The sequence below is a fragment of the Chaetura pelagica genome, unplaced genomic scaffold (genome assembly GCF_000747805.2).
Source record: "Chaetura pelagica isolate M959 unplaced genomic scaffold, ChaPel_1.0 scaffold135, whole genome shotgun sequence".
Classification (NCBI taxonomy): domain Eukaryota; kingdom Metazoa; phylum Chordata; class Aves; order Apodiformes; family Apodidae; genus Chaetura; species Chaetura pelagica.
The window spans coordinates 1,175,425-1,189,612 of record NW_009953649.1 but is presented as its reverse complement, the minus strand read 5'-3'; the positions used below and the strand labels follow the sequence as shown (position 1 = coordinate 1,189,612).

General features: G+C 35.6%; 1 protein-coding gene across 1 annotated transcript in view; it reads left to right on the top strand.

Moving 5' to 3' along the window:
• ESR1 (estrogen receptor 1) overlaps nt 1-14,188 on the top strand; it is a 104,168-nt gene that overhangs the window by 21,481 nt on the left and 68,499 nt on the right. Inside the window, exon 2 of the mRNA XM_009999962.1 lies at nt 6,129-6,319. Coding sequence (XP_009998264.1) covers nt 6,129-6,319 — 191 coding nt within the window. The remainder of the gene's footprint in view (nt 1-6,128; nt 6,320-14,188) is intronic.

Here is a 14,188-nt window from a genome sequence, read left to right as displayed (position 1 = left end):
GGGAGGACAGGGCAGACATCCCCACCAACACTACTGACAGTAACCTCTGCATATTTACTAGCTTTTATTTCTTCTCCTAAGCCAAAGAAGAATAAAGGACTAGTAGTGTCCCTACTTATATCTGCTAGCAGGTATCACTGGTATCCTCTACTTCCTGGGAATGAGAGTGGTCTCCTGCCATTGCCTGCTGCCCTAAGGCAAGCGAGAGGTACACCTACATGTCCCAGCCATGCTGTCTGTAACTATAAATATGAAATGAAATGATAACATTTTTGTTTTTCTAGGTGTCCTCTTTAGAAGGTGAGAAGCTACACACAGAAAAAATGTTAAATGCAAACTTGTATTTTTTAATAAACACAAATTAAGGTGACCTGTGCAAATCTTATTTGCTCCCTTCGTGCCTTTGTGATTATGATAATAATAATAATTTTCATAATTATAAGGTAATAATAAGTGCACTGCTGTTTCAATATATGAAAAGAATCAACTCTGGAATGTGTCATATTGATATAGTTAAATAATATCACTGTTTGTAAATTCTCAGTTCTTGCAAAGATTAAAAAAAATGAATGAGGCAAAAATGTCAAGACAGAATGTGAAGACAGCTGATTGCTGGCCTGTCTAAATTCTCTGTTTAATTTTGCAGCAAATGCTTCTGTTAAGTTCAGAAATAATTTAAATCAATCACCTCAGAAGTTCTCTTGTGTTGTATTGCAATTTTCATTGTGCTGAATATAAGTAAGTTCCACAGTTTGATTTATGTTGTGTTGAACACTTACCCTTGCAATTGCAGACAAGTGAAGTAGCACTCTGAACATTCAAAATGCTCTTTAATGGTGGGTACTTAAAACTCGGGATGCATATAACACAGTGTATACTATTGACCTTAAGCTCTCTGTCTCATTTTTTATCCTTTCAACTCACAAGGGTACTGGAAAAATACATTTATTATCACCTGCCAACAGTTAAAATGCTACAGTGGCATGGAAATACCAGAAGCAAATTAATTCTGATGTTATAACTGAATGAGTAGAGTGCTGATAGTAAGGCACCAGACACTGAACAGACAAGAAAAAAAAACCCACAACAACCCAAAGACAGTGTAGCTGCTCATGTAATAAATTCCTTTTATGCACTGATGAGTTGTTGCCCTGTGAAAAGTATCATAATTAAAGTTAACATATATATGTACAGGAGGGAGAAATGAAGGTTTCAGTTTTATTTACAAGGTGCTGTTCAGCTGTACACTGTATTTAAAATCTTAATCTTCTTCTAATGTATTTTCGTATAAAGCATGTGTGTGGGTGTTTCTACATTCACCTGATGTACAGAAAGAAATTATTAACCTTCTGTGCACAAGAAAGAAGCCAGAAAATTACCAGTGCTTCAGAACTGCTTGAGTGCTGGGCTACTCTATGAAGTACAGCTCTACCACCATTCTGCACTTCAGACTAATGAAAATCATCCTGTAAGTTAGTCATAGTTTAGATTGCAGCAGAGAAACAGAAGAAAACAGAGCCATTTTCTTAGTATTTTTCCAAAGATTTTTTGTATAAATTTAAATTCACACTTACAAATAGACGGGTCACGTTCCTCTATTAAACTAACCTCCTTCCCCCATGCCATACCCAAGGAAAGCTTCCACAATTTTCAGAAACTTGGATAAACTTCTATGTTGTCAAGGGGATCAGCTGTAAAATGACTAGTTTACGTTTATAAACCATGGAAAACTGATCCCAAGAATAGAAACAAAGAAGAGAGAAATACAGAAAACATCTAAATTCAGACAGTCATGTGAACAAGAAGCCCAGGCTTTCCTTCCTATAACCAGAATCTCCAGGAAATATGACTGGAGATGCCAGGGGCCACACAGTGCCTCTGCATAGACACACCTCTCTAGACTTTAATCCAGTCTGCAAATACTAGGGACAAATCTGGAAAAAAAAAATAATTAAGGGAATGAAATTTATACTGACTTTAGCAAACAGCTTTAGAGGAGATCCTTCTTCACCTATGGCACAGTTTAATTTTTGCATGCCCAAATGTAGCATTTCAATCAGTCATTTTAAAATTAACCAGAGTTAAGGATGAAAGAGGATGATAAAACTAACACCAAATGAAACGTTTAATTTCATGTTAATTAACAAGTTTTGGTGACCTAAGAAGATAAGCTTTTGTTTTAAGATTGACAGAGACTATCCTCAACAATACCCTTTCTTGGTCAGTACTGAGCTATTTTTCCTAAGCTATTTTAATTCAGTTACCAAATAAAAATATATTTTATTCTAGTTCTAAAGAAAATATTCCAGTGTCTTCTGACTATAAAATACATTTTCTGGTACACTGTGGAATGTTCCTGGTTTGAGGAGGAAGAGAGTTTATCTGTGTGAGTGAAAAGTGCCTGGAATTATGGACCAGGAATCACTCGCAATCAGGTGAGCCCCAATTGATGTTCATCACCAGCACCGTATCAGTCAAGGAGTGATGCCAGCTTCCAGCCCCACTGCTGAAACCCACCTTCATTGCTGCAGCACATCTTGTGCCAATGCTGGCATGGGTCCACCTCTATCTAGCCTAAAATACCCTTGTGATATTGTCTGTTTAATATACAACTCCATGTAAGACTTCCTCTCTGAATTGTCAGGTTGTATTTAGCTTAATTACAACTCTAGGCATTTTTGGATATTTGTTTTAAGTCCACATTTGGATGACATGATTTCTTTTCAGATTCATTGAACCTACTTCCTGAGAGTAGAGTTTTGAGTTGTTTAATGTTGGCGATTTTGTCTTTGTATACTTATTAATTCCTATTGCAATACTTCTCCTTGAGATGTCCTTTAGAAATATTTTCAAGCACTTCATTATGTTCAAATAATCTTTAAGAAATATTTTGTCCTGTATGAATTCTCCTCCTTTTTTTTTTTTTTTCCTTCTGTTTACATCTTTCTGTTACAGTCAACTTAGAGTAAGAGACATATCTTTTGTGGAGGGCGCTTATTCACAGCTGCAGATTAAAATGTATTGTATGAAAACAATTTCAGAAAACTAGAATTTCACAAGGTGTTTCCTTTAACTGCCTAAATAGTTTTTCACTTAAGCCCTCCAATCTATAAATCTATTTAGATAAAGCTGAGTTTATGAATAAACTGGGCCTTACCTCACCAGGATGGATTTTGTACTGTGGGTTATTTTAAATTCATCCTGCCTGTTGGTCAGATACCATGATGTAAAAAATCGAGTTTACATTACAAAAATGTAGTTCCCTCATGTACACATTCTTTTACCTTACAGCCAACGTAGTGTTAATGATCTCTTGGCTGATTCAGAGTTGCAGGTGATGAGAGAATGTTTAAAGCAGAGTTGTCTTGTTTGCTAACACATTTACTGAAGAGAAGAATCAGTGAGACTTAGGTGGAAAAACATGAGAGTGGGGAAGTTGAGTTTGTCTTGCTTTGTAGGTTCCAAAACACTTTCTATTTTATGTCTGTTGTGTTATTACATTTCAAAGTGAGCAGTAAATCTTGAGTTTTTTTTGCTTTCTAATCTGTTCTGTTTTGGTGGGGGCCTTGGAGGGAAGGCCTTATATGGGGTTTTCTTTTTTTTTAATTTGTGTTTCACTTCGGTAAACATAGTTGACAAGAACTTTTGGGTTTTTTTGTCTTTTTTTGTGGTTTGTTGGTTGTGGTTTTGTTTTTTTTGTTTTTGTTTTTTTTTTTCAAAGGAAATTGTTGAAAAGGTCCTGCTATTGTATTTTTGGAATTACAATCTTGCCAAAGTTATTGAAGTTGGGTTCGGTTGTTGTGCTGTGTTCTCCAGAAGGCTAACCCTTGAAACCTAACTGAAAACTGGATGAGGAGCAGACTGTTATTTTTTGTTAGGACACATCATCAGTGGTCTGTGATATACACTAACTGGCAGCTGATTTCTGGATGCAATCTGAGATGTTAATTTGATTTAACAAGCTCTGTGTTACTGCAGTACTCTTTTCCAAAAAACAAAGTATTTCCTCCTCACCTTTTCTAATAAGTACTAGAGTTGTGATAAACACAAATTTATTTATTATCAGGTTTCATTTCCATTGTATAAATGGAAAGGGCTGGCAGGATGTTACTTCTGGGGAGAATGGGGCTATGGGCATTTTAGTGTACTTCCTATTGTGGTTCACAAAAGCCTCAATGTGATGACTCTGCAAGGCCAAGTTTGCAAAACCTTATGGAAGTATTGCTCGACTGTCACTGATTTTGGGAGAGGGATGGGAAGCCAGCAAGGCCATCTTTGGATTAATTTTGCTTTGCAAAGGTTTGCATTAACAGAATTATAGTACTCTTTCAATGTAACAAGTTTGTGTGCAGGAAGGCATTGGAAGTCTTAGTCAAATCTGAAACACAGGGGCATTAGGACCAGGCGTGAGCCCATGGTGTGGCCTTGCTCCCCTGTCTGTGTCCCCTGTGCCACAGATCCTGTATGTGCTTAGAGGGAGTGAGCTGTCCCATTGCTTCCTAGTTTTACCTGTTAATTGAAGTGATTTCTTTTGTATCCAGCTAGGAAACAAGGATTGCTTTAATAAGTTTGTCCCTGTGTGTGGTTGTGGAAAATTACTACACACCTGCAAAAATGTGTATTTATTTTGGAACCTGATATTTTCTTCCTTCTACTTTTTTTTTTAATGTGCTTTTTAAAAAAGACAAACATTTTTAAGCTGTAATTTATTTTCATTTTTCATTTATAATGAAAATAATTTTGTGAACCCTATCTTATTTCACTTATTTGTAGCAGGTTTGAAAAATATATTTCCAAAATTATGGATATCAGATGATCATGTACACCTAACAGACTATTGCTATTAAAATTACATTGACAGTTATTTGCTTGCTTGCTGATTTACTGTAAATATTTAAAAGATGCTTGTAGTTATATATACCTAAAAGTGTATTTAAAAAAAAATAGAAGCCACATTGTGGTTAATTTAAAGTTACACTGAGTAGATGAATTAGGTGATCTAGCTGCAGGCAGGAGAGAATGGGGTGGAAAAGATAAAAAGCAATAGCTTTGATCAGTGCTCAGTAAAAAAAAATAAAAAAATAATCGTCTATTAAATGAGGCACTGAGATAAAGCAAATTCAAAAGAAAACTAAGGACTTGGAGAAGGATAAAAAAGCTTACCTAGATCTGGTGGGTTGGGCTACATAAACAATGCATATGTTGAATCCATAATGATTTATTAATGATATTGTTTTCATGTTTTCACATATTAACATCTGAAATGTGCAAGGATATGTTCCCCCTGCCCACTTTGTTAAATTCAAGTTGTGAGAAGTGTGATGTGTTTCAGTTTGCCCCTCTCACTAAAAAGCCAGAGTTGTGCCATGTCACCGCTTCACCAATTAAAGTTTCTTCTGGGTTGCACAAGTCCCAAGGAAACAAAAAATATTTAAATAACTGTTCAAAATTATCTGTTATAGGAGGCTTTGTAAAGAACTTTGGGTTTAAAGTAACACATTTTTTTCTGAACGATGACAGTAGCAGTTTATGTTATCTAGTATGGCAGTCTTGTGCTTCTCTAAAAACTGATAATTATTCAAAGCTGTTCAATAAAAATAGATCCCATTTGGGTTTGGGCTTTTTTTTTTTTTTTTTTTATATGTAAAAAGTCTTGAGGGGATGGCTGGCAATAATACTAAAAAATAGCCTGGATAATAATTTAAGTAACCTGCAAATTCAGGTGCAAGCATTAAGTGATTTTTGTCTTGAATTCTCAAACAACCTACTGTTACTACAGTCATATTGAACCTTTTGGACAGGAGCAGGCAGCAGGCACACACAGAAAAAAGACCAACTGCTTTTAAAAATTGTTTTGAAATATCTTGAGAAAAGTTTATTAATTTATCAAATTGATTTTTAATTTTTCAAGGTACAATGCCTAATAACATCAGATTGATTTGTTTGAAATTCCCCTGGATCTTACTGGTTCCACACCTTTCCAGCTAGAACAGAACACAGTGGGATAAAAGATTATTTTTGTTCATCTATCATTTCAAAACTAAATTTGCTCTTCTTGCAATCTGCAGGAGTGGATGAGACTTAACCTCACTGAAAAAAGTATGTTTTGTTGGTTTTGCTGCTAACAGGCCAACCTCTGATAACAGGCGCCACAGCATCCGGGAGAGGATGTCCAGTACCAACGAGAAAGGGAGCCTGTCCATGGAGTCCACCAAGGAGACCCGGTACTGTGCTGTCTGCAATGACTATGCTTCAGGCTACCACTATGGAGTCTGGTCCTGTGAGGGCTGCAAAGCTTTTTTCAAAAGGAGTATTCAAGGTAATAATAACCTGTTCAAGTGAATCACCTTTACGCTTTACTCCAAAGGAATCTGTGAACCTACCTGAGATTGCAGCTTCAGCCCAGGACGGTGACATTTGTTGGGTTTTCATTAGAAACTGCTGTGCTCTCCCACGTATTTTTAGCTCTCCATTTGGTGAATGCTTCTAGCAGGTATATAATATGTTGTTATTTAGTCCAAGATTAATGAGGGAAATAAAAACTCTATTTTCCCTTCGATTTAGGTGTGTCTGAGCATGGAGGTAGTAAAAATGTAGTTTAAAAATCCATAAGAGATCAAGGTGACCACGTCTTGTATATCTCTTTCTATGATTAAGTTCTGATCCAAACCTTGTTTGGTTTTTTTTTGGTTTTTTTTTTTTTTTAATAATTCCCTGTTAGAATAAGATTAATCCATGTAGCTTGATTTATTAATCTTAATTTAGCACTTCATTAGAAAGGTGATTCAATCCAAATCTCAGCTCCTTGAAGACGTGAGATGTCTTTTGAGAACCAATATGGAAAGGAATGTTTCCTTGATGAAAGAGCATCTGTCAGTAAATAGTGCTTTGGAGTATACTCAGTATGGGTTAGTTCATAGTCTTATCATGGCTAAAAGTGTACTGTGCCAGGTGTCCAGTGGCACGAAGGGCATCTAACAGCAGCAGTATTAGTTACTGTGACTGATGTAACTCTTGAATTAAATGCCTGTCATTCTGTGGAATGGATATTTTTTGCTTTGTTCAACATCTCCTAAACCGAGTAAAAAGTAAGTATGATTCTACTGAAAGTATGTGTACTGTTCAGTATCTAAGTCTTGTTTTGGAGAAGAAGATAAAATAGATGTCTTCCTTTCCAAAGAGAAAACTAGTAAACCACTACACTTTAGTTAGGTTTCTTTAGTTTTTTTTAATCTCCAGGTAATATAAGAGCAAAAAAATTCCTGTTGCTCCCTTTTTGAATTAAACATAGCAAGGAACAGTTTTTACCTCATATCAGGAGGTGTGATTATTGCCTGTTTTGTTGCATGACTACTACTAAGATGAGTTAAATAAGACTTCCAGCTTTCAGCTCAGCATTTTCTCTGCCTTAAAGAAAGAAATGAAAGATTGGCTGCAGGTTAAACACTGATGAAATTATTTGAATATCAGTGATTAGTTAATAGTTACTTGTTTTTCTGCTTTTCCAAACTCATCAAAACAGTTTTTAGAAAAGAGTGGTTACAGGCAGAGGTCAATAAGAAGCAACACTTAGGGAGAAAGGGAAAAATACTTTTCTTTTAACATCAGAATGATTACCTGATCTTGTGACTTAGGGAGAACAGCTCCCTTATTAAGCTTTTTTTGTTGTTGTTGTTATTTTTAATTTTGAGTTCCCCTGAACATACAAAAATTATTCTTAGAATTTTGAAATTCTGTCCTTGTACTCTAACTGAACAAAGTCAGCGACAGAGTGAAAACTGAAATATTCCTAAGTAAAAGTAAGAGTTTGCTATCAAGTAATTGTACAGCACAGATCTTCAACTTTTGGCCATTATGGAAGAAGAAATTAATCTGTTTAATTAAGTTTCATGGTTTTATGTCAGCATTTGTTTTCTTCCTTAGTCTCCATCTGGACATATTTGCAGTCCTTCACAATGGATCTGTTATCTATTTGTGCTACAGTACATGCTGATTAGTGAATTCAGTTCTTGCTACATTAATCTACTTAATTTTTAAATAGGCAAGCTTTAAAAACATGAAACTTAATTTTCCAGTGTCCCATAAAATGCCTTCCTTAATCCTTAAGTCATGTTTACTGTAATTTAAGCCCATTGCATCTTGCCTGATCTGCTGTGGGCATGAAGAAGGATTATTACAACAACCTTTTACATACTTGAAGACTGTTATCTTATCTTTCCTCAGTCTTCTCTTTTTTAGACTAAACAATCCCACTTCTTTCGGTAGAACAAGCTTTCTAGACTTCTGATCCCATTTATTAAACTCTGCTGTACTTTTGTTGGTTCACCTCTTTTGTGGTTAACAGCTATCGTAAAAAATGACATCCACTAATATAAAGAAAATAGTTCAAAAATATGAGCACTTGTGAGACAATTGTGATCACTTGATCACAGAAGGTATGAAAAGTCCTCTCAAGGACTTTTGCAGTCATAGGTACCCAGTCTTGATGAACTAGGGGATTTTTTAAATTTTCTACTGGATCTGGAAGAGATCTCTACCTCAGCAATTACATATTCTCATTAAACTTGTGTCCAATCTATGAAAATCACAATAATTTTTAGATTGAGAACACATGAGAAAACATGCCATTTAGCTTGCAGATGGTAACAATTTTAAATAATTGTAAATAAGTTGTGATTGGACATTTAGGAATGAATACTACTACTGTGTAAGTTTATGCGTAGACAAATATTATTATATCTGCATTGTATATGCAATATACATTCCTAAAAAAGGAAAATAAATCCTGGGAATCATACAATTAAAACTGTATTGAGGTACAAAGGAATTGCTTGTATAAAAAAAAAAGTAACACAGAATGCTTTTAGCAAAGATTTTGTTGCTGTTTAGAATGTCTTTCTTTAAATGCAAGATACTCATGTAACTTTTGTACTTCATTCTCCTGTATTTCTCAGTTCCTATATAAGTGTGTAGACGATTGGCCACTTTTATACTTGTCATCAGAGATTTAATAGGAGAATTGCCATAATGAAGTTTGATGTTCCTAATAGACTGTAGACAAACATTCTGTATGGTTCTTAACAGAGCTACCAGAAAAGTGAGTACAGACATGAACAATGAACAAGCTGTATGGAGTAATTCAGTTTCCTCCCTGTGTATCTGTTATTTTCAGTGATATCCGGGGTATCTACGCTTGCTCACATAAGTATATATTTAAATGTCGTGAAAACTCACATCTGTATTGGACCTTACCCAAGGTGGCAATGGGTAGCTTCATTTTTATCTGGTGGAGTTGGAATGGTTCTGGAAATATTTTGTGAATTTTAAAAGCTAAGTTGTTTTTCTTTGCTGTCAAATAGTAAAGCTTAGAAAGCAACCTGAACTAGTAACTGTCTCTCAATATGTGCAACTGCTCAATTTGTTTAAACAACAGATGGGTGGTGGAAAATCAGCTGCCTCCTGAAACTGCCCATGTTGATCTGTTTTGTCAGTTTATGTCCCAAAAGTGATTCAGGACTTTGTTTTGAGAAAATTGTGTGCAGACTGATATTAATGTATAGTGTTTCATTAGAGGGAAAAATCATATGGCACCAAGAACAGTGTGTTGCTTGGTGATAGAAAGGTGCTCTATTCTTCACCTAGCATATGTAGACTTCAAGAGTGTATTTGGTCAACCAACTCAAATCCAGAAGCATAACAAGCAGTCACATCACAGCACACTGTACTCCTCTACTTAAATATTTATGGACTTTAAGACCAACAGGGGCCATTAGCTCATTAGGCCTGGTCTTCCCTCAAGGTAATCTTTATATGCTATCCATATACAAAGCCTAGTAACTTGATGGAGGTAGATCTTTAAAAGATGCCCGGACTTGATCTTTGGCCTCAAGAGTTTTCTTGCAATGATTGCTTATTCTAATTCTCTAATCTGCTAAGAAGAGTTAGCTTTCTATTTTCAATTACTTTTACTTCTTATCCAGGAACCAGACTTACTATCTATTATCTCTCTCCTATGGGAGGTTGTTGTAACTTCAGTTGTTACAATCAAATCACCTTGATATCTTAAGAACGAAAATGTTTCTATCTCCTGCTGGATATCTTTGTATCTCCTGAGTCCTTTATCTTTGCACCTTTTCTGATACCTCATGAAGCCTCCTTGAAATCTGTATGTCAGAATTGGATGAAGAATTTTAGTATCAGCCTTACAAATGCCATTTACAAATTAAAAATGCCCTTGTGACTCATACATTCTTTTCCCCTCCTTCTAAATCTCTTATTTTTTGGATAGCCACCAAAGGCTACAGGACAGGAAGGAATTACTCTTGCCATCTCTGACAAGCATCCAAAAAATGCCTACAAATATGGGGCTGAGAACATTTTTGATCTCAGGATTACTGAAGTATTTTATAAATACCCACTCCGAGTTCCCTACCTCCTTCATGTACCCTTCTGATGCTTGTCAGATGCACCTTGTCTGCCTTTTATCAGGTCTCTACACTCAGACAAAATATGGGTTATTTCACAAATATGCAGTTAAGAATTGCTGCATAATGGGAGGCAGTACCTTTCCAGTAATAAGAGTCTGGCATCTGAGAATGGTTGAATAGCCATGCTGAGGGATTCCAGAGGCCTGTCATTAATGTCTTGATGACAGAGGTGCAAGAATTCTTGAAGCTGGGAAGTATTTTAGTTGTGTGGTTTGAACATGAGTTGTATTTAAGAGTTATGCCTTCTGACCATCAACTAGGAGAGTTTTGGCAGTAGACTCTGAATGTTAGCAATTGTTTTAACTTCACAGTGATAGAGGTGGACTTTGTTAAAAGTATGCAGTTCAAACTTTAATGCTAGGAATGATGGTAATATATATATATAGTCTGAGTTGGAATTTCACAGGTAAAACATGCCTAATAAGTGAGTGTTTAAGTAAGGCTGCAGTGCAGCAATAGCAATGTTCTCAATTTGGGAGGTTTCTGAGAACCTTTCCCTTAACTTTCCATTATTATCTTCTGTTTTCTTTGTCTTTTGGTAATCTGTTTGATAACAGCTGCAAATGCTGCACAGATCCTGCAGCCAAGAAGACAGGAACTCCCTAATAAGATAGCTTGTACACTAATTCTAAGAGTTGTCAGCAGAAAGAGCAAAACTACAAAACATAAACCTAAGTGAGAGTAGCAGAGGTAATCACAGCCAATAAACAGGGGGCTACAGACCAGGGGTCTCATGGCAGAGAAAATACAGTTTCGGTTTGAGAGCTGCTGGAAGTTCAAGGATCAGAAAATGTGTGTTTGGAAAGTCTACCAGAGCTCAACTGTCATTGGGACTTCCCTGGTCTTTCCTCTGTTCCAACACATATAAATGCCATCTACAAATAAATAACATTTAATAAAATAAATACTCCAGTCAGTAAGGAAAGAAAATACTGTGTAAAACTTGATTCAGGACGGACACTATGGAACCTTACTCAATATCAGTTTCCTTTGCAACAGTCAACTCTTACAGCTTTTCCCTGAGATTGGTTTTCTGAAATAATCTAAACTATGTTTTCCCAGCTGACATATGAAATATCACCCTAGGAAATGCTGAAGGTCTTTCTGAAGTCAGACAATACACTTTACCAGAAAGTAGAGGTTCTCCTTCTGCTGTGTCCAAAGCTTTTACCACCTCCTGGACAAAATTCCTAGACCTCAGAAGCCGTATGTACTTAATGTACCCAGCATTATTAGCTTTAATGTTGTTTTTGCTTCTTCTGGAATATGATTGTTGTGTCATACCAAGCAAGAAAAAAGCCTTAAACAGTATTTTGTGTTGCAAGTATTAATTATTATTTAATTGGGAAACTCACATTATTCCTAGCTTAGGGCTGAGCATGTCAGCAATCCAAAATATTCACAGAGAAAAAAAACAACAACAAAAACATTTACAAATTACTGTTCCATTTAGGTTTAGAGATTGTAAAGAGATTTTACTTTTGTAACCTTATTTAACCCAAATGGGTTAATTGCTTTAAACTGGTTCCATAAGTTTCACTCCCATGAACTTTCATAGTTTCTGTAGGTTAATGTGTCCTATGCGGTCACTTTTGAAAACTGGAAATCAAACTAGAGATAATTGTATAAGATGAATAAAATAATAAGCATACTAGAAATGTATTAAGTGACCTTTGATGTAATTGATTTCCAAAAGGAGACTATGAACAAATTTTATTGAAGCATGTATACTAGTTCAGAGTTGCCATAGAAGATCTATCAGGCAATTAACTGCTGGTATAATTTAGTAAGTATCTTATTTTCTGAATTATTTGAACAAGATTAAGTATTTCTCTCAAAGATTTTATTGAACTTAGTCACAAATTTTTGAAATAGTTGGATTTCCTTTGCCACAAATAAGTTATTCCCCACTCTAAAATGTGGCTAGAAATATGAAATATGCAGGACAACAGAGTTAGTTGACTCTTCTGATTAAAAAATAGATCAATCTTTTGTAGAGCATCCTGATGTTAGGGCATAAGTGGGCAAACCAAGGAGCTCAGGTACATGCCAATAAATGAAAGAACATAACTAGGTTTTACTTCACATGAGAAAGTAGTACATAGGCAGAAAAGGGGCTTTTTGTCAAAATACTGATGTGTTAAAGATTACTATAACAATTTAACATACCAGGAGTTTACTGTACTGTAGTTTCAGTGCAGGAAAATCACTGTGCTTAGAAATGTCCATGTCCACTGCATGTTCTGTATGTGAACTGGAGAGGTGCCACCCCCCTCTCCAGTACAATACAAATACCAGCAGTTCCTTTATAGGGGTACTGTGGGAATAAATACATTACAAGTCCTTGCAACCTTTAAGACCTTAATATAAAATAAGACTAGCCAAACTTACTTAACAGACCCCATCATAGTCCAAAACCTGATGAATAAAACTGTATTTATGTAAATATTCTTGTTGCTAACAATTGATTGGATTTTAAGTGCACAAGAGTAATTTGCAATTTATTTATTTATTTATTTTTTTTGCCTCTTTGTACTAGTTGTGGGAGTTTTCCAGGGTGGAATTCCACCCTTCTCATTATAGCTCAGATAAACTGGGAAACTAAAAATACAAGATATTTCATTCAAAGTCTATGGGAATAAGATGGCCATGACTTGCCTATGACTCTCTTTGATAATATTTTTTTTTGTCTCTGGAGGGATCATGTTGAGATGGCTGTGAGTAATACATTGTGGGAGTTTTTCTTTAACACAGATGTTGGTTTAATCATGTGCCAAAGATTTAAAACAATTGTGATTTATCAGATAGGGAAACTGAAACTAGATGTCACACTCCTTGCCAGATTTTGTAGAAACCGTGATCTGGTTTGGCATCTTTTTTTTTTAATTTGTCACAAGGAAAAACATACTTCCTATTTTTCTACTTTGTCTAGAATTAAAAAGAGGGGAATGGAATTGGGGTAGAAGTAGACTTTGCACGTGTTATCATACTCCTGGAATAGTAGGTGAATTTTAGGACTAAGGCTAATTATATCTGCTGGAGTAGAAAACAGAATTTTCTGATTTTACATTTGTAAAGTTAAGTAGTGTTTTGCTTTTTGTTTTTCACCATTTCTCAACATGTATGTTATTGCATTATTAACTGGTGAGATAGCAGCAGGCCTGGTATCTTCATGCAACACCCATTCTCATTCTTCTTTCTTAGTTTTTCCTGTTAGCTGAAATAGTACATGAAAAGGTTATAGGAAAGGTCAGTATCATAATCATTTTGCTTGGATTAAGTGCTCATGTGAACAGTGCTAGACAATCATGAAGTCAAGAGGATTCCACTAGAAGGTGAACACTCAGTGTAGGAACTACATGACACAGCTGAAGGTACAGAGTATAGAGATTTTAACCTTTTTTCCTTTCTCATTCTTCAGTGGTACTGTGACCTTTCTTTCCAAGGTATGTATAGATGGATGACTTCTTCTCTGGATGGAAAGGATGTATGTTTTACTACCAGCCTTGTAGTCTAGAAGTCTTCTAGCCCTTTTCCTTACTGTCACATGTAGTGTCTTGCTAGCTTAAATACAGAAAATGGTTAATCTTCTCAGCAGTGCTGGATAGTTGCTAAGTGAACCCAAGTTCCAAATCCAAAGACCTTGTCTGAGAGTAATTAAGCTGTGAATCTGAGTGTCCGTACTTATAAAGGAATTAGTC